This window comes from Enoplosus armatus, chromosome 15 (genome assembly GCF_043641665.1).
Source record: "Enoplosus armatus isolate fEnoArm2 chromosome 15, fEnoArm2.hap1, whole genome shotgun sequence".
In the NCBI taxonomy this organism is placed as follows: Eukaryota; Metazoa; Chordata; class Actinopteri; order Centrarchiformes; family Enoplosidae; genus Enoplosus; species Enoplosus armatus.
This window is the reverse complement of record NC_092194.1, coordinates 7,268,013-7,293,709: the sequence shown is the minus strand read 5'-3', so window position 1 is coordinate 7,293,709 and position 25,697 is coordinate 7,268,013. Positions and strand designations below refer to the sequence as shown.

General features: G+C 42.6%; 1 protein-coding gene across 1 annotated transcript in view; it reads right to left on the bottom strand.

Moving 5' to 3' along the window:
* The window catches only part of col12a1a (collagen, type XII, alpha 1a), a 55,804-nt gene that overhangs the window by 13,959 nt on the left and 16,148 nt on the right, over positions 1-25,697 (bottom strand). Inside the window, exons 14-50 of the mRNA XM_070920358.1 lie at positions 25,063-25,332; positions 23,225-23,491; positions 22,828-23,020; positions 22,618-22,742; positions 20,799-20,948; positions 20,573-20,692; positions 20,278-20,442; positions 20,024-20,170; positions 19,204-19,340; positions 18,348-18,477; positions 17,481-17,626; positions 16,801-16,930; positions 16,487-16,623; positions 15,149-15,278; positions 14,907-15,046; positions 14,526-14,658; positions 13,355-13,494; positions 10,793-10,922; positions 10,453-10,592; positions 10,187-10,316; positions 8,110-8,252; positions 6,547-6,676; positions 6,191-6,333; positions 5,874-6,003; positions 5,135-5,254; positions 4,859-5,005; positions 4,610-4,726; positions 4,342-4,494; positions 4,135-4,209; positions 3,899-4,038; positions 3,647-3,770; positions 3,401-3,544; positions 2,964-3,128; positions 2,666-2,704; positions 2,405-2,543; positions 1,534-1,676; positions 933-1,042 (exon numbers count right to left, since the gene is read on the bottom strand). Coding sequence (XP_070776459.1) covers positions 933-1,042; positions 1,534-1,676; positions 2,405-2,543; positions 2,666-2,704; positions 2,964-3,128; positions 3,401-3,544; positions 3,647-3,770; positions 3,899-4,038; positions 4,135-4,209; positions 4,342-4,494; positions 4,610-4,726; positions 4,859-5,005; positions 5,135-5,254; positions 5,874-6,003; positions 6,191-6,333; positions 6,547-6,676; positions 8,110-8,252; positions 10,187-10,316; positions 10,453-10,592; positions 10,793-10,922; positions 13,355-13,494; positions 14,526-14,658; positions 14,907-15,046; positions 15,149-15,278; positions 16,487-16,623; positions 16,801-16,930; positions 17,481-17,626; positions 18,348-18,477; positions 19,204-19,340; positions 20,024-20,170; positions 20,278-20,442; positions 20,573-20,692; positions 20,799-20,948; positions 22,618-22,742; positions 22,828-23,020; positions 23,225-23,491; positions 25,063-25,332 — 5,222 coding nt within the window. The remainder of the gene's footprint in view (positions 1-932; positions 1,043-1,533; positions 1,677-2,404; positions 2,544-2,665; positions 2,705-2,963; positions 3,129-3,400; positions 3,545-3,646; positions 3,771-3,898; positions 4,039-4,134; positions 4,210-4,341; positions 4,495-4,609; positions 4,727-4,858; positions 5,006-5,134; positions 5,255-5,873; positions 6,004-6,190; positions 6,334-6,546; positions 6,677-8,109; positions 8,253-10,186; positions 10,317-10,452; positions 10,593-10,792; positions 10,923-13,354; positions 13,495-14,525; positions 14,659-14,906; positions 15,047-15,148; positions 15,279-16,486; positions 16,624-16,800; positions 16,931-17,480; positions 17,627-18,347; positions 18,478-19,203; positions 19,341-20,023; positions 20,171-20,277; positions 20,443-20,572; positions 20,693-20,798; positions 20,949-22,617; positions 22,743-22,827; positions 23,021-23,224; positions 23,492-25,062; positions 25,333-25,697) is intronic.

Below are 25,697 nucleotides of genomic sequence, written 5' to 3'. Positions count from 1 at the left end.
CAATGTGTATTCTTGCTTCCACAACTGCCTAGTGTCCTTAGAAAGCCTGTGTTATAAACTACCCCGTGCCGTTTGAAAGACAATGGCAAGGGAAGTCTTTGGAGATTGACTCGTACTAGGAACTAAAAGTCAGGATATCTTGGCCTCAGTTGCATCGATTTTGGAAATTATTTTTTGAATGTGTCTCCCAACTTTCTGTAAGTGCAGCATTAAATCGCTAGAGAACTCCTTTAAAGAAATACCATGAAGTCTGCTTATTTAGTGAAAAATGTGCTAACTTTAGGATCCACTCATGAAATGCCTTATGCCATTTTTGAACCCAACTCAAGTGAAACCCAAATAAAAATCGATCCAGTCCCCTGACTGGTGCTGCAGTTAGGAGTAGACTAGATTGGAATTCACTCAACAACTACCAGGATAGTCTCCAGCCTTGATGTGGTCAGACCTCCATGGTTAGCTGTAACACTTTGCACATTATGCTGGGTCACTGAGGTATCAAAATTTCCCTCCAACCTCTCTTTAAATGTATTTATTGCCTCCATGGCCCCATTTATCAAAACCAAGCTTAATGTCAAATCATAAAAAAGATCTCTTTGACAGCAGGCCCGACACTAAAATGGCTAGCAGGATACTTTTGACAGGTAATATGATACAGCTACATAGCATTGGCTGTTTGTCAGATCTTCACATTAAAAGGAAATTTAGCCAACTTAAATGACGCATAAAAGTCACACAGAGACTTATGAAAGGATTTAAAAACAAACTGAAAGGAAGTGAAAACAATGAAAACAATATTCTGTATATAAAAGGATAATCAGCCCACAGGTGACCGCAAGAGATTCTCAGTCTGTCCTATTAAAGCCAAACTTTAATAATATCACTATGTGGTTAGCGCAGCACTCCTCTCTTTAAGTATCATGCATTGTGTTTACCTTGTGGAAGCTCCCATGGAAAATGCGCTTCACTTGCTCCTCATTAAACGTGGCTCTCTGGATCTCTCCTCGGGTGTCCTTGTTGTAGAACGCAATTGTTTTGCTGGAAGCTGAAGAGAGAAGAGCCTTTGATGAATCCCTGACAGTGTGTTACGATGCGGTGGCACGCAAAGCGCAGACACGACTATAGAGAACACATGGTTGTAGAGAGAGGAGAGGGATAAAGAGAAGGCTAGGAGGGATTAGCTCTATGCCCGTAATTATTCACATGCGTTTACCACGTGTGTAAGCGCACACATAAAAAGATATTTATTTAAAAATGAAGGCTTTCTATGAGGGAATAAAAGAGACGAGCCAAATCCAAAATCAGAATCTAACTCAGAGCAGTGGATGGAAGTCAGTAATATTTATTTCAATATGCTCCCACTGCCTTATTTGTCATATCTGACATATCAATTAACTTTGACTGTCTGTAAATTAGGTACGAGAGAGAAAGAAAGCAGCTTCAGTTGTTAATAAAGAGTTTACAGCTGTGTATATGTTGGGTCAGCTACAGCAGCTTCCCCTCCAGCTGAGGGCCAAAGCAGGATGGGAGGCTTACGGTTGACGGTGATCCCGACCTCGGGGTTGTTGTTTTTGTCGGCAATCTGCCAGATATCAAAAGGTTCAGAGGGTGTGTCGGGCAGCAGGCGGAAGAGCAGGATGATGGTGTAGGATGGGGGAAGACCCTCCGGATGGATCTCCCTGTTAGTGTTAAAAACATACATCGTGATGAGTCATGAGTCAGAGCTGTGGCCTCACTAGCAGTCAGAATATCACATGTTAGAAATTAATACCAAGACCATTAAATCTTGCTACAATGATACAGCATGCAGAACCTGTAAATGATTGCCAATTCTCCCTCCGGCTTTGCAGAAATTGCCCTCATACTGAAAGTATTTTCTGTCCCCTCTTCTTTGCAGCAGTTCTAAGTGTTTCCATTTGTGCGCATTGAGGCGACAGCTGCGCCCACGTACACTGAATACACTGTGATAAACATATTAACAAAGTATGCAGAAGAGGGTTGGATACTTCTGCAGTTCCGCAGTGGCCTAATACCACTTAAATGAGGCCCAATAAAGAGACACAGCTCTTGACCCAGGGGTGATTTGTTTGCTCCCAGTTTGACATTGGTGGGAGGAGGGCCTGATCCAAGAACTTTTTAATTCTACGACCAATTTTTTTTGTTCCTGCTAGCACCTCATATTCCACAAGCTGCAACAGCAAATAGAGCTGTGGGCTTATTGCCAAAGGGCACTGGGGAAACCCCTATGACTACAGAGGCTATTGAACCTCATTATGAATAATGACTGTGGGCTGGGCAACATAATAGTGCACAGGAGATAAGGCCAATAGGCTGGGAATATGCACATAATGAGACTCACACTCCCAATGTTTGACACACACAAACACCATTCAGCCTCAGCTCTTACTTGGTGGGCTGGTTTAGGAAGGAATCCTTGTGCAGCCTGTAGGCGATGTAGCTGTTAAAGGAGCCTGGCTCCATGGACACGCCATTTAAGCCAGCAAATGTCCGGTCTGTGATGTTGAAAGCCTCCAGCATCCTGAAGCCTGGAAGGGATAAAAAAGAAAGGAGCCATGTTGAGAGCATGGAAATAGTGAAGCCTTCTTATAGAATAGCATAAAAGCATTTTAGTTCATATGTATTGTGTATGGTGATGCTGTATGCTTACCAGGTGTTGTGAACCCATTGATGTAGATCAGAGGGCAAGCTGAAACAGGACAAAAAGTTGTAGCGGGTTGGAAAAACAGACTAAGGCTTAAAGAAAGTGATTCATGTCTGTTTATACATTTCCTGGCAGTAGAGCAGTTGAAAAGTACAGCAATGGGTGAGCTTCCTGTTATCTCTGCAGGAGCACTAATCAATCACAATAGAAGTTACAAAGTCAAAAGAAATGCTTTCCTCGTGCAATGCAGGTATACTAAATTCTAGCAGTGTTTTAATGATTTAATAATTAATGTCTGCCTTACTGGAAGTGGCCGTTTCACAGATGAAGGTGATCAGGTTGTCCTGGATCTTGGCAAAAGCGTCGTAGTCGTCTACCACAAACACATGTCTGTCGCTGGGCTTGCTGCCAATAATTCTCAACTCTGACATGTCCACATCGGCCACTCCAACCACAAACACACTGTAGCCTGTGGGGGTAAAACACATACACACACACGCAAAAAAAACAAAACAAAGACCATTGTTAAGCTTCCAATAACCACAGGCAGCTTCATCGCTGTAGGGATTATAACAAGAGTTTATTAAATCAGCCACAAACTTTGGCTCTGATGAAGGAAATCGAAAGTTTGGGAGCAAACGGGAACTTGGATAATTGGAAACAGCTCTGCTACATACAATATGTACTATACATACAACGCAGACCAAAACACACGACAATTATTAATTATTCCACACATACCAGAATGCTGCAGTTTCTCTGCACTCTTCTTCACGTCATCCTGGGAGCGACCATCTGTCACCACCACCAGCACCTTCGGGACGTTCCTCCTCATGCCACTGTCTGAGGTGAAAACCTTCTCATAGACGTGCTTCAGAGAAATGCCTGGGTGAAGGAGGAGGATGAGGAGGAAGGAGAGAGTACCGTGAACTTCAAATCATCAATTTATCTTCTTTAGAACAATTAGATTTTTTTGCAGTGACGTACCTGTCTTGGTGTTGCCTCCTCTGTAGCGGACTGTCTGCAAAGCTGATAGCACTATGCCTTTGTCATGGTAGGTGTTCAGCTTGAACTCAGTTTTGGCGTCATCGCTGTACTGCACAAACGAAACCTGTTCAAAGAGAACAAATAATATAATATATGATAAAACACAGAGAAATAGCAAAGGCATCTTTCAAAAACATTGCATAAGGTCAGTTTGTCTTCAGAAGGGAATGAACATTAAAGGTTTATGCTGACCTGCATGCCACGCGGGCTGATGACATCAAAGGCTCCAGTCATGCTCTTGACAAACTGGATGACCTTGATGAAGCTCTCATCTCCAATACTCCAGGAACCATCAATGAGGAAGACCAGGTCTGCCTTGGCACCTTTGCACACTGTGGTGCGGGTACAATGATGTTAATGTAAAGCCTCATCTCCGCTAAGCCATAAGAATTATTCTTTTAGCACACAAATGTCAAAGCTCTCCTCACCATCAAGTGCAGGGGGGACTGTTGCCGGAGCAGGGGGGGTGGGAGGCTCAGTTGGCACCTCTGTGGGTTTGACCACTACAACAGAAACACATGCATAAAATTGAAAGAAACATACTACACTGCGCTAGCGAGGGCATATCTGAGTAACGCAAAAGAAATCGGAGGTTTCAGTAGCTTTTAGCGTTTAACTGGCATAGAGGATCTTACATGTCCTCTCCTTTACGCTGACTCCAGGTCCCTCCAAGTTGGGGGTTTGGGCGTACACCGTGGCGTTGTAGAGGGTGTCAGGGGTCAAGCCATCAAAGCAGTAACTACTCTCCGAGCCCCTGACAGTGATCTCCTGAGCTCCACTCTTGGAGGCTTGAGGAGAGGAAAGAGGAGAGGAGAATCCAGATTAGATAATGCAGTAATATAACTAATTCAAAGTCTAATTCAACAAAACCTTTAACAGTGTGTAGTTGAGTAAAGCCCTTACTGTCAAAAGGATTGACTTTGAGTCTGTAGGAGGTGGCTGCTCTGTGAGGGGCCCATCGGAGGCAGAAGGAGTCATAGCCGACATTGTAGGTTGTCAGGTCTGTCACATTCAGGTACACTAAAAAGAAGCATTACTCTTAGTACATATTCTGCTTTCACAACAACGGCTTGGCAGTCAAAACTAGAATCATCCATTTAATTATGTGCAGATAAACCTGTCAACCTTTAAATAACAGCATCATCAACTTACATGTGGTGCCTTGTCCAATCAGGGGTGCACTGACGCCTGTGCTGTACTGTGCCAGCACCTTCAGGTCATAGGTGGTTCCAGGTTTCAGGTTATGCAGTTGGTGGGAGGTCACGTCTCCAACGAGCGTCTCCAAGACCTCATCAGAGCCTGAAGGGAAACATAAAGATAAAAAAAACTCTCCATATGTGTTTGTATTAAAAAGAAAGTCCCTCTGATCTCATAAATGTATTATATAAACACATATTTTGTTATATCCCCCTAGCAACATGTACATACCCTCAGGCTGGTAGATAAGCTTGTATCCATTAACCCTGGAGGGGGCAGGGTCCCAGGACACCCTGAAGCGGGTGTACCACTCATCAGAAACACGAAGGTTCCTGGGGCCGAGCATTCCCACTGTGGAAAACAAGACAGGACAGCACAGTCAATACAGGCTTGCAATGGGTTGGAATTCCAGTGTACTCAATGCTGGTGAACTGTCAGCACAGTAATTACTTTATTATAGCTTATTATAGCTTTTGAATTATGAGTGAAATATATCAACATGTGATCAAAGGGATGATAAATTGCACCACATCAGAGAAATTAGAAAAAAAGAATAATAAGCCGCCTCAAGGAGCGGAGTGAAATTATGATATGTGATAGGGTTTCTTTCGTTTGAAAGACAAAATTAGGCAAGACACTGGCCAGCACTGCAAGCATGAGATCTCCCTCACTGGAGTACAGCCAGTTCATAACTCTCTGGCAAAGGCTCTTGGTGCTTTTGGCCTTCATGAAAAGTCAAGAATTTCACTTATTCCACTTTTTCTACAATGATTCAGGATCCCAATCAATGGACCACTCTATTCATATTTTCTGCTGTGGACTCCTCACTCTGGTGAGGGCATGTGTGTGTGCAGTACTGCATGATATCCTTAATACTCATCTGTCAGTATGTTTAGTTTCATATCCTGAAATGATCTCTGCATCAGTTACAAAAGGTACACACAGGTTGTACAGATTATATAGTTTATACCTGTGCGTCCATCTCCTTCCAGCTCTCCTCCTGGTCCATCAGCGTAGACGGCAGTCACTTTAATATTATAAGGAGTGTCTGGATCCAGATTCTGAAGGACCACATTGTTTCTGTTTCCTGGCACTGTAGTCTACAAGCCATAAGACATATCACATGAAGAAAAGGATCAATAAAAGAACAAATCAAGAGCATATCTCAATGAGAGTTGGTCTGTCACTTAGGACTATGGTCAAAAACTGGATAATTGGCACTCTAAAAAGAGTGAATTCATTAAACCATAAGCAACAGTGGAATAACGTAACTATAAATGTGCTTACATATTCCTCGATGGGGTCTCCTGTGGTCTGGGCATAGGTGATGCGGTATTGCATGACGGGACCTTCAGCATGTTCCCAGCTCACAGAGAGAGTACTGGTGGTGGGGTCATACACACGCATGTTCCTTGGGCCACTTCGGGGCACTGAGCGAGGAAACATGAAGGAAAAAAGTGTTTGAGCTGCACAGTCCAAACAGCTCTATGTCCCAGAGATGTTTTCTTTTTGTGTTAGATAAATGCGGCTAATGTTGATTACTGAAATACCTACACTAGATCTGAACACAGCATGATACATAGGGTCCTTAGACTGTTTTTCCTACAGTTCTTCCTGTCTTTAAACCTGGCCCAGGTACTTACATGTCTTCCCGCTGTCACTGATACTGGGTCCCTCACCATCACTATACAGAGCAACCACTCCAACATTGTAATCAGTGTTTGGGAGCAGTTGCTGCAGCAGGGCCGTGGTGGTGGTCCCTGGTACCACAACCTGCATAGAGACACAGAACATGTCATGACTCAACACTTTTGAAGAGTTTCAGTGCAGCATGTGTAGACAACAATAATACTGTAGCAAATGTGTTTATTTTCTTAAAAAACCTAAGCATTTTTGTAGCGGTGCACAGACATGATGCAGACCCGGCGCCCAGCACATACACAAACAAAGACCTTTCCCATTTCCTCTGACAGCTGCTTGTTTTGTCCACTCTCTCCAGCACCTCCCTTTTACTCAATAGCCCCTTGCTGTCAGCACTAAGTAAAAGGAAGGGCCAAATAATCCTTTGATGTTTGACAGCCGGCACCGCTGTTTAAGTCTGACAGTGACAACAGCTGATTACATCAGGGGCCAGCTCCACCTCACTCTCTCTCTTTCTGTGGGTTAGTTAGTAACACAGAGTAAGGTCAGGGCTCCTCGAGGGCTCTGGCCCGGTGATAACCTCTGCGAGTAAGTGAGGAGGGGGGGGGGTGAACACTTGTGTGGGTGCTTTCGATGGAAATAGAGAAACTGTGTGGTGAAGGGGGTTGTGCGTGAAAGAGAACACCATGTAAATCGGTTGGTGAATCTGCTTATTTTCTCTTCATGTCACATGTAAAAGCGACAGCAATGTCCCTTTGTCTACTTAAGTTTGATTTTAATTGTTGCCACAGTTGGCGCAGACGCACATCATTGGCTCTAGCTACGGAAAAGACCTGAGCCTGCCATGAATGTGCTAAAAAACAGGAATAAAGGCAGAGTGCACCTCTGACCAAAGACCATGTTATTAGAGTCCCAGTGAAGAAACCATTCTTAATGGTGCAATCTTTCAGGCAGATGCTGGAGAGAGCTAATGGTGGTGGATGGCAAGTAACACTTCAAAAGGTCCATGTGGATTCTTTAAGCAACCCGGAAATCCTTTACACGTGAAAGATGTGGGCACACTGGTGCCAGATGCCACATATCGTGTTGAGAACGGGAGTAGCAATTTAAGAATTTCTGCTTTAATGAACACAGTCTTGGTTAAAATCTTTAGCAGTTTGTAAAAGAAAAGAATTCAGCTGGCAGTAACTGCACACATGCCTGCATCAAACACTCTCACATGGACCATTTGGTGAACAGACTAATGTTTTCTTTTAAAAGTTAAGGATGAGGCTGGTTTATTCCTGACAACATATGGCTTACTGTAGATGCTGGTCAAAATTTTAATTGGTTGTTGCTTGGGCAACATGTGTTCTTACCTCAACCCGGGTGTGCTCTAATCCTCCTCAGTGTTTGTGTGTGTATAATGTGTGATTTAAGGGCATTAGCAATAAATGGTTACTGATGGGCTGTGATGACACAATAAGTAATTTACACAATAAGTATTTGTAGTTATGGGTGCTGTTGTGCACCTATGTAAATGTTCTTTCTTTGCATGTATGGATGCACAGTGGATGGAAACTCACCGACTCAGAGGGCCTGGTGCCAGTCAGAGGAGAATAGACCACCCGGTACTGCTGGACTGGGCCTGTGGCAGCCTCCCAGCGAACGTTCAGAGTGTTGGTAGAAGGGTTGAAAACCTGGATGTTCCTGACAGGGCTGCGCTCCACTGCGCCGGGAATGTTGGGTGGTAAGACGGTGGGTGAGGTAAAGCAAAAAGATGTTACACAGTTGGAGGAATGATGAAAGGAAGGTCAGACAAAGAGGAGAGAGTGTCAGAATGAGGTTAAACGCCAGCAACATAAGTGGTTGTGCAGATTGGGGTGATGGAGGGAGAGAGGGAATGAGATAAGCCAGAGGAAACAAAAACAGAGAGATTGTTTAGGTTAGGTACTCATAAGTGGGTAAGGGACAGAGGTCAGAAAATTAGAGGTTAAAACCATCAATTACACAAGAACAACACCCATATATTGCTACACAAATGCTGGTAGTATATTCCTATTTGTATTTTTGTTTCATTACTTTAAGTTTGAACTTATGTAGTTTCATGGCCGTTATTTACAAGTGTTAAATGCCTCTGTGAATCTCCTAACTAGTGGTACTGTCATTCTTTGTCTTTGTCTCATTTAACACAACATGGTCCAGACTAGTTTTGTGGACAGCAGTGCAATGACTACATGAGAACATTTCAATAAAATGGGAACAATACTGCCCAGCAACCAACGGAGACAAGTTTAAGACATCATTTAACAATACCACTATCAACAGGACACTTCCTGTCAGTGCCCTAAAGGTTAATGAAAAGGATATACAGGGCGTATATGCAGCCCTGCATGAAGCCTGCCTTCTAAAAAACCAAAGCAGATGTTTCGAGGCTTTGTGCTGCTCCCCATTATAACCCCATAAATGCAGGGGGAAAAACACAGTGAGTGAGCTTCCGTACTTTAAAGTTTCACAAACCAAAGCCTGTTGCCTAGAAAGCTGCTTTGAATTTTAAGGCACACTTAACAGTCAGTGACTAGCAAAGCTAGCTCAAACAGTGAGAGTGGATCCTTCCTTGAATAGCATAAAAAGGGGAGAATAAATGGAGGTACTGCAGTTTGAATGGGAATGACAATATATTCCACAGAGGAAGTAAAGTTACAAGGTTAGCAGTAAAATGTTTTGTAGCAGTATGATCTGAGATACTGTACATACTGTAGAAGAGTTTGGTTAACATGTCTAGGAAAAAGCCACAGAACATGAAGGACCACTGCTACAGAAGGGAAAACGGGGGTAACAGTAGCAGGCATGGAGCATGACCTTCACCAAGTGAGTTGAGAGCCATAAAACATATAATGCTCTCCATTCATTTCCAACCCCCCTTCTGTTTCTTTTTCCCAAAGGAGAGCCAATTACTCAATATACCCCCTCCCCCATTCCCCAGCCCCACCATTATCCTGACCACTACCCTTCAATCCAACCTATAAATGGACAATATTACGGTAAAGAGAGAGGAGACACCATTATAACACTGCCAACCCGGAGGAATTCCTTCCTACGCAATCACCCCGCAAAATGCTGACTCATTCCCAGCAGAGATTGGTGGTTTGAATTTGTGGGACAAACTGGAAAATCTGTGCTCCTCGACAAAGTTCAGACTAAGCTGACTGAGCTTAATACTGCCATTTTATGTTATGTTTTATGTCACATTTTTACATGTAAGGTGTGAATTAAGCGTGCATTAATTCACCTCTTGAGAAACACATGGCATCTGGTCAGATTGGCTTGGTTTACAGGTTTTGAAAGGATTTGGATGATGTTATGAAACAAATCAGTTATAACTGGCGGACTTATTGAAGGTTCCCTACGTACAGTAACAGCAAGCCAGCAACTGAGGCCAGTAAGTTCATTCTGGACAGACATGAATGGATTCCTGATTTAGGGGAAGAAAAAAAAATCCCACAGCCGTCATGCAGTATGTCATTCTAAGAAGTTAGTGGGCTATTATAAACCCCGAAAGCTGTCTTCCAAGGATTTCACTACCGCTCCTAAACGTCCCTGCATGGATCACCATTGAAACAATGTGAGCTGCACCAATTATTATATGCATGCAGGGCTTACATGTTTTGCCATTCTCAGACATGCGCTGTCCCTCTCCAGCAGAGTAGACAGGAACCACAGTTACAGTGTAGACAGTATCAGACTGCAGGTTCTTCAGCACAGTGTTGTAAGTGCTGCCTGAAACCTGGACCTGGATAGAAGTATAACAAAACATACATCAGGTTGTGCTCTAGCCTCTATACTGAAGATATGGCTAATTATGATTATAAAGAGGAGAGCATTTCACTCGACGTGGTTTAATGCTCTAGAACAATCTTCCAGCTTACCATCTCTTCCTCTCCTCCAGCTGCAGGGACATAGAAGATCCTATACTGACGCACATTGCCTTCAGCAGCCTCCCACTGGACATTCAAAGTGCTAGTAGAGGGGTCAGTGACTCGCAGGTTCCTAACGCCACCCAAAGGCTCTGGGGTAAGATGAAGGTATGATACAGTTAATACTGCACATGATAGCCATAATGGTAACAACGCTCCAATGATCTGAGAGATCCATGAGTGAGCTACTTAGACATTCAGTGTCACACTAAAACCATTACAAAACAAACAACATATATAATAGGTGTTATCACTTGTCATTTGGGAGCGCCCACAGTGGAGGACAACTTACTGGTCTTTCCGAGGCCGTTCAGCTCCCTGCTGACTCCTCTGGCGTAGAGCGCCACCACAGTGATGGAGTATTCAGTGTCAGGGGTCAGCTTGGGAAGCAGGACAGTAGTTTTCTTCCCTCCAACCTGGGTCTAGTTGGGGAAGAATAAATGTTGCATCACATTGACTTATATTTTGTTAAAAACTGTCACTGATGCTGTCAAATGTTGGTGAACCCTGTGATGTGATGAATTTAGTTACTCAAATAATATTGCTCTTCTTCAGTTGTCAACGAGGCTATTCATTCTATCAGAAAGCAGTTGCTTTTTTTCTGTCTTGCTATGTTTTTAACAAGCTTTAGCTAAAATACACTGAGGGAAAAAATATTTCATCTGTTTCTAGGATGGGATAAAGAGTTTAACAACTCTCCATGGGTGCCTTAAATTGATGTCAATAACCTGATGGAAAGAATTCTACCTGAAAACTACTGAACTGTCAACGTTTCAGAGGAGGAATGTTTTGAGTGTTTTTGGACATGGTTATAACACAGCACACTGGCCAAGGTAAATTCACTGATAGCCGAAACAGTCAGTCTTGTCATAACAGTCATGACTGTTGATGATGAATTTGCTACATTACTTTTGGCTGAAGCTGTAAGAAGTGGGGACACAGTAATTCTAAGCGAGCTGGGAGAGTGTGTTTGCATGTAGATTTGTGTATGATACTGTTTGCACCTGTGCTTTTACGTCTGCTTTAATCCTCTGTGGTTTTCTTTAATCACAGTACATCTCTGTCTCTCAACCTACTGGCTGAAGATCAGCAAAGAAATAGAAAAAGAAGGACGGAAGTTTTATTATTTGGTACTGGAGTAGTTTCTTGTGCACAAGTGCAAAATGTGTGTCAGACATTTCCGAAAACAGACTTGTTGTCCCAGACGAAACAACGCAAAACTCCCTGGGCTAGCTATACTCCTGACAGTGAACCAAGACCACTTGGCTGATGCTAGCTTGTTCGCTTCCAGTTTTCCTTCAACCTTCCAGTCTGATATCACCCAGGCAATCAGCACAACTAAATTTCATGAGGTACTAAAGAGGAAAACATTCCACATTGTGTTAAAGGGGAAACTAATGGTCAACCAGTGACCTATGTAACGCCAGCTGAGCTGAAGCTGAACTTGGTCCACAACTTCTGACAGGGTAAATTATAAGGAAAGAAAAAGAAAATTAGCTTAAACCTTCAGCTGCCCTCTTCAGTATGACAAATGTTGGATGCCATCTGGGCCTCATTAAAACAGGTAAAAACAGTGAACTAATAGCCAGGTTTGTAAGTGCAGCAGCTTTGTGCAGCACTTTAAACACAATTCACTGTATAATATATGACACCCGTGGCACAGTACTCTCTCATTACACAAACATAACATACACTGACCTGACAGGGCAAGTGCACTCAGTTTTCTATGTACAGACACATACAACTTGCAGATGGTCGAATAGCCCACACTGCATGTGAACCCATCAAAGCATAGTGCAGATGAATGTTAAATATCTTAAGAATCTGTTCACTGTCTCCCCAGAGTGTTGTTAAATTAAAATATCCTCAAAATGTGTCATGGGAACTTTTTACAACATTGAAATTTGATCTCTCTTAAGCAACTTCTCACAACCCATAAATGCCAAGTAGTGAGGATGAAATATCTTCACCAAAGTTGGTTGGAGCATTTAACATTGATTTAAGGGGTTGTTTCGCAGCTTATCAGTGTGGCTATCAGTCCGCAGTCTTGTGTAGAAGCGTGTGCATGAGCACCATTTAGCACGCTTCAGTCTCGCTTTTAAGTCTCGCTTGTGGAAGCAATGAGAAATGTCTGACAGCAAATTGAAACCAAATATTCAACCGTCATCCAAAAAGACTTTTGCACATTCAGTAAGGCGGCCAAAAATGCATGACCAGCGGGAGACAGTCTGCAGTGTCAGGAAATATTGAGAAAAACTAGGAAGGGTTTTGTCCACATTAATGTTGCCATATCCAAACAACAGATTAAGGGATTTGACTTAGAATAAACTAAAATAATGCAATACCGGTGGCAGAGTTTTAGCTGCACACATATATTTCTTGAAGGCAAATCAGCTCTGGAGGAAGAAACAAATCCAGTGATTGAGTTAAAGCTCAAGGAGCCATGAACGACAGTCTGGCTAAGTAATGCTAGACTGACGTCAAGTGAAGAAGGCAAGGAGAAGAAGAGTAAGGAGATAATATTTGAATGCCTCGTAGGCTGCTAATAACAAATAACCATGAGTATATAAAACATGCTATTTATATTGCTTTATACTTAACCTGTTCCTTCAGTTTTTATGAACTGCCTCTGTTTTATTGGTCATTAGGATTTCAGTCATCATCTCAACCAAGTGTATTTTCTTTTACCGATGATGAAAATCACAACTTGTTTTTCTTCTTTGCTACCAGAGCATCGCTCTTTTTTTTTTTTTACAAAAACCTCAATCTGCTTTTTGGTGTTCCTTGAAACACAAAGCAGTATGAACACAAGGTGTATTGTGTGTACGGTGTGTTGGTTTGTTGTGTGACTTACAGTCTGGCTCCTGCCTCCAGATGTGGGGACATAAGTGATCTTGTAGTTCTGGACGCGGCCTGGAGCTGGATTCCACCTGGCGTTCATACTGGTGATGGTTTCGTTGAACACAACCAAGTTGGTGGGAGGTCCATTAGGTGCTGGAAAACGCACGTGCACACACACATATCACAATTACAACCATGTCAATGTGTCTATCCATTATATGTAGTGGGAGCATTTTTTTCCCCCATGGATTTACTGAAAAATATCCTTTAAAGAGACAGTCCTTGATATTTTGGTCAGCTCATGTTAAGAAGTCTATTCTTAGTCTTGAAATGCTCATTTGTAATCAAAATATCTGTTAATTTACTTCTAGATAATGCACTTTCTTTACTTTATGGTAAAACAAAGCAGGTCTAGCACTGGTTGGTATCAAGGATTGCAGCTTTAAAGAAGAAAAGGCAATCCTCTTCTGGGATTTTGTCTTTTCTGAAGCAGGGATGGATTCTCTTGAACAGCAATGGATTGATGGAAAGATGATGATGGATGGACTGATGAATGCATGGATGAATGTGATGGATGAATAGATGATGGATGATGGGAATGGGCTTCAAAAACAAGGATTGAAAACCCCCGTTTTGAAGGGCATGCATAGTTGAAATCCATCTTCGGCCAATTAATAAGACATTTTACTTAGTAAGAACATATTCAGGAACAGCCGTGGCATGAATGGCATGGACAATGGGACAAATGCAGACAAGGACAGACAAACACATAATGAAACCGGCTGTGTCAGATGCAGCACAGCACCACTGGAGCGGTGGATGGATTAAGGGCCTTGCTTGATGATGAAATGATGGATATCCAATGAACAAAAGTGCTGATGACTTGGTTGAAATAGTAAAACATGCTTCCATCACTTGAAAGAAAAAGCATCCTCTTGCGTTACCACAAACATACTTACTTTGACTACCATCTTGCTTGGACACTATAGAGGCAAAAATAGAAAGGTATAATGGGCATACCCTTTGCTGAACATATTTCCAAAAGGTAAAATCAAAAGGTTAATCATTGGTCTAGCCTTTCGTCAAGATCCAACAGAGATTCTGTCAAGCAACTTATGCAAAACAGTGTTAACTAAAGCAACTGTTAAGTGGTCGTCACAGAGCCGCTGGGGTGTGCGTCTTACATGTCCTCTCAGTTCCCAGCAGATCCTCGCTCTCTGATTCATCTGGATAGATTGCAGTGACAGACACATCATAGGGCGTGTCTGGCTCCAAGTTCTCCAGAACGTGGGTTGTCTCATCGTTGTTCAGAATGGCCTGATGAGGAAAACACAAACACAGCATGTGGGAAGGTGCTTCACTAAAATTAGAGCCAATAGTAACCAAAGACAAGCAACATAAGATCCATATTAGAGTGATTGTAATTGGATTGGTGCAAAAAGTTTGTTGTTCTCACTGCCTCCACTGGAGGTCTTTTTCAAAGCATCACCAAAGCGCTTCCTGTGGGGCTCATCAAGAAATACCTGCATGAATTATTAGAAGTGTGGCAGGGGCTTTTCTCTTACGTATTGGAAGTTGGTATCTCCCTTCTTAGTCCAGCCAATGCGGTACAGAGCCACATCAGGGGCTCCGTGCTCCCAGGTGGCTCTGAAGCTGGTCTGGGTAACCTCTGAGAATCGCAGGCTCTTTGGGGCAGGAACCACATCTACAGAGTAGAGGGAGGGAGGCTAAGTGTGACCTCTATCTCAGTGAGAAGCAGTGTTATTATCCACAATATCATTATAATACTGATGATTTTCAGTCTTACCAGTGATTGCCTCTCCCAGCATTATCTGACCAGGTCCCTCATCATAGATTGGAGTAACAGCCAGGCCATACTCAGTCTGTGACATCAGGTTGTCCAATTGTCTGGTGGTCACACTTCCATCCACTTCAAGCTAGAACAATCAAACACGCTTGTTGAATATTATTACACAAAATCAATAATGCCAATATATGGAGCTTTGCAAATAATGTTTGAAAGCAAAAAGAACTTCAGATGTTTTTCTCTTCAGCCAGATTTTGCCAAGTCTTGTGAAACTTTAATTCCATTCACAGCACGAGTTTCCAGGAACACTGGCGACAGTGGGAATGTGCACCTAATAAGACTGGTAGGAAACTTGACCAGAAGGTATAAAACTGCTCGTTTCCAGAGGAAAATGGGAACAAACAAGCCACACAACAAACAAAAAGCAACAAAATTTGACCTGGAACACCTGGAATACTTATAACACCACACTGGTTTTACTGCTCTTGATTCCATTAAGTTTAATTAGCTTAATCTCAAGAAATTGAATTAATGGGATTTATTCTGAAAACCCATTAACTTGAACAGCTGCTGCATGTTTGTCTGATCTTTAACATTTCAATTTGAGTTCTAAGTCTAAACAGACACTGTATTTGCCTCTCTGGGCCATAAAACCAAGCTCAAGGCTTCACCTAGAGGGAAATGTCCTGCAGTCTGTGTTGTGAGTGACATGTCACTGTCCCTTATTGGGCTCTATTACATAATCCATATGGTCAAACATGACATTCTGCTACTTTCTGAGCTCTTCCTCCCCACGCACTACATTTTTTGACAATCACATCCTCGGCCCATGGGTCACTTTCACATGTGTGTTTCCATGAGATGAGCTTTAAAGATCACCTCCACCTGATTCATGGTTAAGGAAGTAGCAAAAGGCAGACCACAGAGTTTTCTGCTGTAGCCCAACAACTCCCAAAAGGGGACATGGCTTAAACCATAAAGTATTGGTCCAATCCCCAGCACCAGAAACACCCATTAACTCCAGCAAAACCATGTTCTGATAGTTTCATAATCTTTTCATTGGACTCCAAAACATTCCCTAATGTCCACCCAACCAGCTGCAGTCTCCATTATGTGGTCTCAGCCAATATATTGAGGGATCAGTCAAAAACATCTATATAAATTCATCACCATCAAACCTAATGGCTCAAACAGACAACAGGCAATGAAAGTTTGTAAGAAAAACATGGGAATATAGGACTGGTAAAAACATAGGCTGCTAACATCTTCTTTACATGTACTGTATGGTTTCAGCAATGCCAGGAAAGAAGAGCTAAACAGGATTGGAACCAAACTCACTTCTTTAGCATCTCCATCCTCAGGCTTATAGCTGATGAGGTACTTGCGGACAAGACCAGGAGCAGCATCCCAAATAAGCCTCATGGTGCTGTGGGTGACATCACGAACCCTCAGTTCACCCGCAGGTGGCAGGGGCACTGAACAAGGGCCAGAAGGTGGGTTAGTTAGTTTCAGGGCAGGGAGTCCCCAGTGGCCCCAACAGACCTACTGTCAGATATCACCAATAAACTATTAGCTATATCTGATCCATGAAATATGTGCTTAATGCTCAATGTGCTTAATGAAATCGACTCGTGATTTATTGACAAACATACGGGTGACTCCCTGCTTGGTCAGTGGTTCACTAGCTGATTCTCCATGCAGGGCGAAGAGGGAGAGTGTGTAGGCCGTGTTGGGGAGTAACTTCACCAGCTGGACATCAGTTGTATCCCCTCCCACTCTGACCTACAAGGGGACCAGACCAAAGAAACAACATAAGGTCAAAGGGGAAGCGGATGACAGTGACGTAGATAGAGACATTTGGATAAAAACAGTGGGAGAAATATTCTGGTTGCGGCACATCTGCTGATTCCGGTTTTGACCCACTGGGTCTGACACCTCATGAACAAATGATGATGTTCCCTTGGCAGAGTGAGCTCATGGTTCACCCACCCCTTAGTGAATAACAATGTTCCTCTGTATTTTCCCTTTTGCCTCGTCGGCTGAATGGTCAGGCAAACACTGGTGGCTTTGTAAAATGTTATTTCAGTGTGTGACATCTGTATTTTGTCAAGAACTGCTGACAGTAGGTTGAAGTGCTTGGTCACTTCTAGTGTTTAGCAATGTGTTTGGTGCATGTGAATGCAGACAAGCATGTACGATCCTGTCTACCCATAAACACATGTGCATGGGTTAATTCTTTCCTTGTCCAAATCTGTTATATCCACAGCTGATTGGCTGTGTGCCCTTTCGTTCAGTCACACTATGTTCTCAGTGTTCTGAGAATGTCTCTTACCTCCTGCTCGAGGGTGGACTGAGTGGCATTGATGGCGCTGTAGAGCAGCATGTAGCCAGAAGCACCCACCACCTCCTCCCATCTCACCCGCATGGTGGTGGTCTGCTCATCATAAATGTCCATCCTCCTCACAGCACTCAGAGGCACTAGAAAACAACATGATGTTAAAGACAACATTTATTGACACAGTGATATTGACACACATATATGTCTATGCTCACAGGGATACGCAGAGGCATGAATGTTGCTTTGATTGCAGGGAGAGCCTTTTTGTATGCCATTCACACTGCACAATCTCAAAAATCAGTGCTGTTTTATGTGTGCTTTTATAGTTACTATATAACACTTTTAAATATCTGCTACCCTTGAGAGCACAAATAAAACAAATTAACAACATCTTAAAAGAAACAAAGAAAGAAGTCAAAATTGTGCCTGAACTCCAGTGTAATCCTGTAAACCGCCTTTGAATTTGCATCTAATTAAGATTTACTATTGCTATCTTTTTGCAGCCACATATGCTTTTATAAACAAGACCAAGATATATATATTACCTTTGAAAGTTTGATTAATGGAGACCACGCAAGAATCACAGTCACTGAGTGCATTAAATTTGTGTTTTGCAAGTGAGCCAGAGACATCCAGTGACGGAGGCAAAAAGTATGCTTCTTTAAGTAAGTTCACAATATGGTCACATCTACAGCCAATGATCAAAGGCCAGTCAGCCAATTTTTGTTGGATAGTTTGGTTTAGGTAGTTTACATTCTCACTGACAACTTTTAACATATATGGATTTTTATAAGTGGATCTCTTTAAATCAAATGATACGGGCCTACATGTAAGCCAAAAAGCCAGAAAGAGAAAACATACGTGTGGTCTCAGTTCCTTCGAGAGGTTCGCTGCTCTCCTCTCCCACCACTGAGTAGACGTTGACCAGGTACTCTGTCAGAGGGTTGAGGCCCTGGAGAACCACTGTGGTCTCAGTACCATCCACAAACACCTAATGCAGAAGGGGTGGTTAGAAGATTGCAGCGAAAGGAGTAATCTGTGAGAGTCTGTATGTGTTTTTCATTCTCATATGATCCAGTGAAAAAAAGATTAAGCATTTGTGAGGGGAGGGGGTTATCAATTTAAAAGTACAACAATCAAAAGCTGGATTCACTTGAGCATTTTGGAAAGCTTTCCAATTAAAACCAGAAATACCTCTGAAAGATTTTTACTGGACTAAAAACTCAGCATGTGTTTCAATTCCAGATCCATAAACAATAATAAAACCTCATCTACTATGTTCGCTATTAAACAAAACCATGGGAGCTGGACAAAAACAAACATTCTCCCACATGTAATTAGATTCAGACAGCATAAAATGCATCTATTCCACATATTGTGGAGCCGAGACCCTGATGGCCAATAGAGCTATCACTCATGAAGCCAGTATTTGCTTTCTAATCCTCTAAACTGAGAGCTGTGTGTTTCTTTTCTTTGCCCTGTGTCAGATCTTAATATAATTAGACATCCAAACAGCGAGAGGCCAACGCAAACAGGAGGCTGGAAATAGTTTCCCATTAGTCTCAGAAACAGTGTGTCAGGATGCATGCCAACAACATCCCCTCAACACCCACACAGGGAGATGCGCTACACATATTACAATTTTTGTGTGATTTAATTAGTGGCAGTAGAGATGTTTTTTGGTGCTGTAATGCATTATTGTGTGTGGCAGGTATACCTGCTGTGGGCGTCCTGACAAAGTCACGTACTCCACGCGGTATTTCTCCACCGGGCCATCAGGGGCGGTCCAGGTGGCTCGGAAGGAGCGGTGAGTCACCTCTGATGTCACCAGGCCAGTGGGCGCATCGGGTGCACCTCCTATTCAGGTGTATGCATAAAAAACAGAAACTGTAATATGGGCCATCATAATGAACACTATACATCATCATGCAAATGTATGCCTGATTTCTTTCTACCTTTAATGTTAATGCGAATCACTGATTTAGAATTCATTATATAAACTATACATTTGAGAGCAGTTTCATGGTGTACTTTTATACAAAGGGGCAGGGAAAAAAGATGCACGAACACATAAAAACATGCCAGTTTAGTAACAAGTCTTAACAGACCCATGTACACACCACAGTACTTATTGAGACTCTAAAGCCACATCCTCTCCAAGGAGTTCCCCTACAGTATCCAATAGCAGGTCTTTAATTTGATTAAGGAGCAGACAATTTCCTATTCCAGGGAGGCAGAATAAATATTAGGGGAAGAGGAAAATAATAGATCTGCAATAGTTTCCAAGAGCTTGGCTGGTTCTTTGCTTCTAGTGTTCATGTAACCGTCTGTGGGTCTGGGATGCCACTATGTTTATACTGCTTATCAAATATCTGGTAATGGAGCAGTTGGCTTAGACTATATGTGGATGGTTTCATTGTTTGTAAAGTAGAAGGCGTCTGTCCTTGCAATCTGTTCCTGTACTGTTCCTCGGAGACTCCTTTACTTTGATCAGTCAGCTGTGTGCATACTTGAAGATTGTAAGAACATATATGTACCTGGTCCTTTGACACTGTTGCAGAGGTTGTCAGTGAGGTTGTCAACGATGTCCAACAGGAAGGAGAAGTCAGCAACGTTGTACATGTGAATACTATCTGGATCAGTGGCAATGGACCTCAGCTCATTCTCGTCAGCATTCTTCACACCTAAAGAGCAATAAGGAAGACAACAGCCATCAGCAATTTGATACATAATGACAATTTTATTTCACATAATGAATCTGTGCAAGCAAACAGAACTGATCTTCGCTCACCGATGGCATAGAGCTCAATGCCCTGATCACGCAAGCTCTGAGAGTTGACAATGACATCATCCTGGGATTTGCCATCAGTGATCAACACACCGATCTTTCTAGAGTTGGGTCGCATCCCGACATTCTCTTTGAAATTGTTCTGAAGGAGGTAGTTCAAAGCCAGACCTGCAATGAAGACACCAATGTTCATGTTTCATTCTGATAGGCACACAATATAAAATGTACTACTGCGCTTACAGAAGTAGAAGTGGCACTGCTCCCGCTAGAGAAACATTAAGTAAATAGATTAAAGTACCGGTCAAGGTGTTTCCTCCTTTGTAGGGCAGGTTAGCCACAGCTTCCAGGAGAGAGTCCCGGGTTCGATGAGCATCCAAGTGCCATTCAGTCTTTGGGTCTCCGCTGTACTGAGCAAGACCTGAAGACACCAAAAAACATGTGTTATACCAATGCAAAGAAGTCTCTTTTTGTTTTATTAGTAATAATCAGTTGACTATAATTGTGCTTTTTCCGGGTGGACCCACCGATCTGAACCCTATCAGGGCCAATGTCAAAGACTCCCACCATACGGGCAATGAAGGCACGAATGGTCTTGAAGTTGAGACGTCCGATACTCCAGGAGCCATCCACCAGCAGCACAATGTCAGCCTGTGCAGTGGTCTTACACATCACATCTGAGAGGGCAAAAGTTCAGTGTCTTAATTGGACAAAGATGAACACTTCACATGAGATATACAAAAGAGTTCATGTTCATGCTGTCATGTACAAAAAATGGTGTGCATGGTGAAGTGTAATTATGTGAGAGGTGCTCAAAGAGATGTGAGCGGTAAAGGAAATAAAGAGAGAGGAAAGAGAGTTCTGTGACATCAAATTTCATTTTGGCATTGAAACAAATTAAATAACATCCCCAAGGTGCTAAACAAACAACACATTCACAAGCAAGTGGTAAAATATTCCATCTTTTCCTTCTTTTTTTTATAAGAGAACTTTTATTTTCCAGGTGTTATAATGATTATCTTCTTGTCTTGTGGCATGTCGAGGCAGTATTTCTCTCAGTTGCTCTTTTAGGATCCATGAATCCCAGGGGCAAATCAGGAATGCACGCCCTTAATGGCCTGTGACATATCAAAGGCCTCCATTGGAGAGATTACTGTGCCCTCCAGAGAAGCAAGGTAATATTCAGATCCTGTTTTCCAAACACCTGCGTGATGACAAGGAAGGCATCCGATCCTCTGCACCTAAAAGAGGGCTGCAGATGTGCATTGGAGATAGGCAGATGCTGCACTAACTGCCACTGTCTGCAACTGAAAACAGGTTACACATTTGATTTACAGATTAGTTTGCTCACACAGGAAGCCCAAACCCAACCCCCAATGACGGACAACCAGCTGTCAAGCTTCCACTGAGAGGGAGAGAATACAAACATGTCTGCTAACATGCAGTATCTTCAACAGGTAGCTCTGTTAGAGGTATATCAACAGAAAAAGGAAAGAATAATATCTGAGACTGCTGACTACCTGTTGGCTAGGAGGAAAATGCAAAAAGGGGAATTATGTAAAGGTACATTAAGGTTATGTTCTAATGTAATTTCAAATACTTCTTTGTAAATTAGGACAAGGAATGAAAGTTACTTAAGACTTTTAACACACCCACAATTTGCCCTCAAGCTCCAGAGGCTTGTTGAGATCTGACCTGTAGTCAATAGACGGCACACGAGAGAGTGAGGTTCTCCCACCTCTTCTATCTTATCTTCTGGAGCTGAATCTGCCTTCTTATTAGGACGGGGCCTGCAGCTGAGCGGTCAAGCTGACCTTTACAGTTCCTTCCAGCAAACACTACATTTTTCCTCCTCTCACACTTCCTGCCTGACTCACAAGGTAGTAAAAACATTTTATAACTGCAAACAGATTATACGCGTATGGCTCAAATCTACACTGGCTGTATTTAGACTGGAAATAAAAAGCGGAAGCCCAAAGTGACACAATGAAGAAAGCGAGAAAAGGGCAGACAGATGGAATAGCCATTACATCTGTTATTTCGTGAGACAATTAGCTTTGAGGAAAGGCATTTAGAGAAACTCTTCAGCTTTTATGGGGCATGGGTTTAGAGTGTATTTTCCTAAGCAAAAATTTACTATATGATACAGTCTCCAATGTTTGACTGTTGCTGCACAGAGACATAACATTCTGGAGACACTGCCTTAAATGTGTTGACAGGAAGTCACAGAATGGGTAAAACCATTTCAGTTGTTCATGTTCTAGTTAGCGTACAACATGTTTTCTCTGTTATTCCTTTTATGATATATATATATATATTTTATAGTAGAATATTAGATAACTTTACCTGATGCCTGATAAGGAGGAAGCTCAGTTACATCAATGAGAGTGGTTTTCTCCTCTCCAGCCAATGGCATACTCTCTCCTCCATCAAACATACCAAAAACACTCACTGAGTATTTGGTACCAGCTCTGTAGACCAAAAAAAACAAATTATTTTACATTTATACTGGAGATACTGGAGAATATATAATGAGAAATCAGCCTGAAGACACACCTCAGCTCCTCTAGCACCACAGTGTTGTCATAGGGACCAACCAGAAGTTGTCCCAGGTCAATGTCCTTCCCCACAGGATGGAAAGTGACTTTGTAGCCCTTAACATCACCAGGAGCATGGTCCCAGGTTACACGGAAACTGGTCTTGGAAGGTTCCGAAGTCTGAAGGTTCCTGGGACCTTTGTAAGGTGACACTAGGGAGAGAAATGCATAGATTGACAAAAAGATACAAAACTGGCTGAGGTCTATATGATGAAGATGAAGAACAAATGCGTATTTTTACTGGTAATGACTGTGATGAGGATGTGGTTGAGTTTGTAATGGATAATCAAACCATTCCTAAACTTGGCAACAGAAAGAGCAACATTAGTGGTGTGGGGAATGATAGACCAACGTACGTGTTGTTCCTTCTCCTTGCCTTGCTTTGCCTTCTCCGAAACGGTACAATGGCAGAACAGTGATGTCGTAGGTGGTGAGGTGAGTAAGGCGTTTCAGCACAGTGGAGGTGTTGCCACCAGACACCTTGGCTGCTAGCTGGCGCCCTCCTGACTTGGGTTTATAGGTAACGCGGTAGTTGAGTACATTTCCAGGTGCCGCTTGCCATGTCACCTTCATGGTCTTCTCTGTCTCCTCTGAGACAGCAATCACTCTGCCAGCAGCTGAGACTGCAAGGAAGGAAAAAAGGAACAAAGGTTAAAAGAGGAGAAATGATGAATGGATGGTCTGAGGGAAAATGTAGATTTTGGGCCTTGTTCAGGTGGGAATATGTGCTAAATGTGTGTTTAACCGCCTATGTTTCCAATATACCTTTGGAAATATAAGCAGCATGGCTTTCCTGCTGGTAAGTAAACTAAACAGTAACACGCTTGGCTACCTCACAGTCTTTCATCCGGATATCTGCTCAGTTTCCACATGCGTGTGGATACAAACCTACCCAAATATTTCTGATTTTGAGAAGTATACATTAAACAGGCCCAAATTTACATGATTGATCATGTTTAGTTGGTGGGTTTGGGAGCCAGGCTTAGATGTCTTGTGAATTTGAGCAAAGCCATAGTTCTCATTTTTCCATTGAGTGTTTCTTATTTTCAGAGCAGGAAGGGCAAGTGTGAATTGTCAGAGGCCTCAAAACGGGCTGAGGAAAATATTCAGAACGCTCTACTTCAGACTTTTATTAACGGAAAAAAGCAGCACATCCAAGTTTGCCGTGTGTGGCTCAGCCCAAAGAGACCTGTGATTTGTGTAGAGCCCAAGAAAAGAGAGCAACAGATAGTGGGTGCAAAGTGAAGGAAGGAATGAGCAAAGTGAACATTTACAAAGCTGCCTCATGGTTTTGTTTGGTGTGTATGTATGCCACCTTTCTTGCTTGCCAGAATCAATAAACACTAATGATGGTTGGAAATATTTTTCCTTGAGCACATTCCATTTCACTAACCGGAGGACAAATTCCCTCCCAACTGGAGTTTCCGCTCAATGTGCTTTTCTCATCCGAGCATGAGTGTAGGCTAACAAGGGAGAGGCCAATGTCTATCTGTCCTGCATCTCCCATGAAAACCGGGTGCAGGTGCGCTGGACTTTACGTCACCTCAGTACATACATATGACACACACGCACAGTCTTAAAGATGTGCACGCGGAGACTCTATAACTTTGACAGCTCAGGCAGATGCCAACAGCTATGACGTTATCTCTTCTCTCAGCAGAATGACCAAAACAATTAAGTGTCGCTGACAGATCTGTATTTCTACATAACACCAAAAAATGGCACTCACAGCTAAACTGTATTTCCTGGATCATTTTCAAACCTGCTTCACTGCCCCATATTTCTCAACGATGATCTCCTAAATTTTATCTCTAACTTAACAGGCATATTAAAATTTAAGGCTTTAGATGTATTTATGACAAGAACGTCTAGTCCTGCATTCTTGAAAAAACACAAAATGTGCAGTTATCCCTTTGTGGTCATGGAGCTTTTATGGCTTTTACGCTTTCATGGTCATAGAGTTAATTCACATGTACCTTAGCTGCACACTCTCTAGGTAAACCACAGATGAGACATTCAGAAACTCAAAAATGTAAAGTGTAGACCAGAGAGGAGGAAAGCATTTGAAAAATACTGTGAAAAAGAAAGAAACAAAAAAAGAAGGGAGCAGATGTAGAAAATGAAAAAGGGAGAGAAGTTCAGGATAGGGGAATACGTGTTTGGTGAAAGAGTTAAAGCAGCTAAAGTAACTTACCATCCGTGGTTTCCTCTCCAACCAATGGCTGGCCCTCTCCATGGCCATAGCCAGCAAACACAGAGACCTGATAACGTGTCTCTGGGGTGAGACCCTCCAGAACTGTGGCAGTGGTGTCCCCTGGTATTGTCTTTTCCCCAGCCTCTTCAGTGAACAGAGACTTCCACCTGATGCGGTACTGACGAACGTTTCCTGGGGCCGCGACCCAAGACACAGCAAAACTGGTGTCAGTGACGTCTCTGGTCACCAAGTCTCTGGGTGAACCAAGCTCTGTGGATAAATGAGGAAAAAGGGACAGCATTAGAAACAGAGGCAGAAGTATTACATCCATCATGGATATGGAAACTAAGTAGCACCACATGTTCACTTTTGTTTGCCCAAAGAATTTTCTCAGCTTTTTCTTTGTTTAGATTTGCTCCGATGCAAAATAAAAGGACTAAGGTGATAGTGTTATTGCTAAGGTACAAAAATGCTTTGTCCAGGTTTGTTGATTTCTAATGCAGATATACAGAGGTTTGAGGAAGTGAGTGAGACACAAAATGGACAAAACAAACAACCCCGACGATAAATCAACAACAATCACTCATCTGTCTCTGCTTTAACCCCTCAGGATCTGTTTGAACAACCTGATTTCC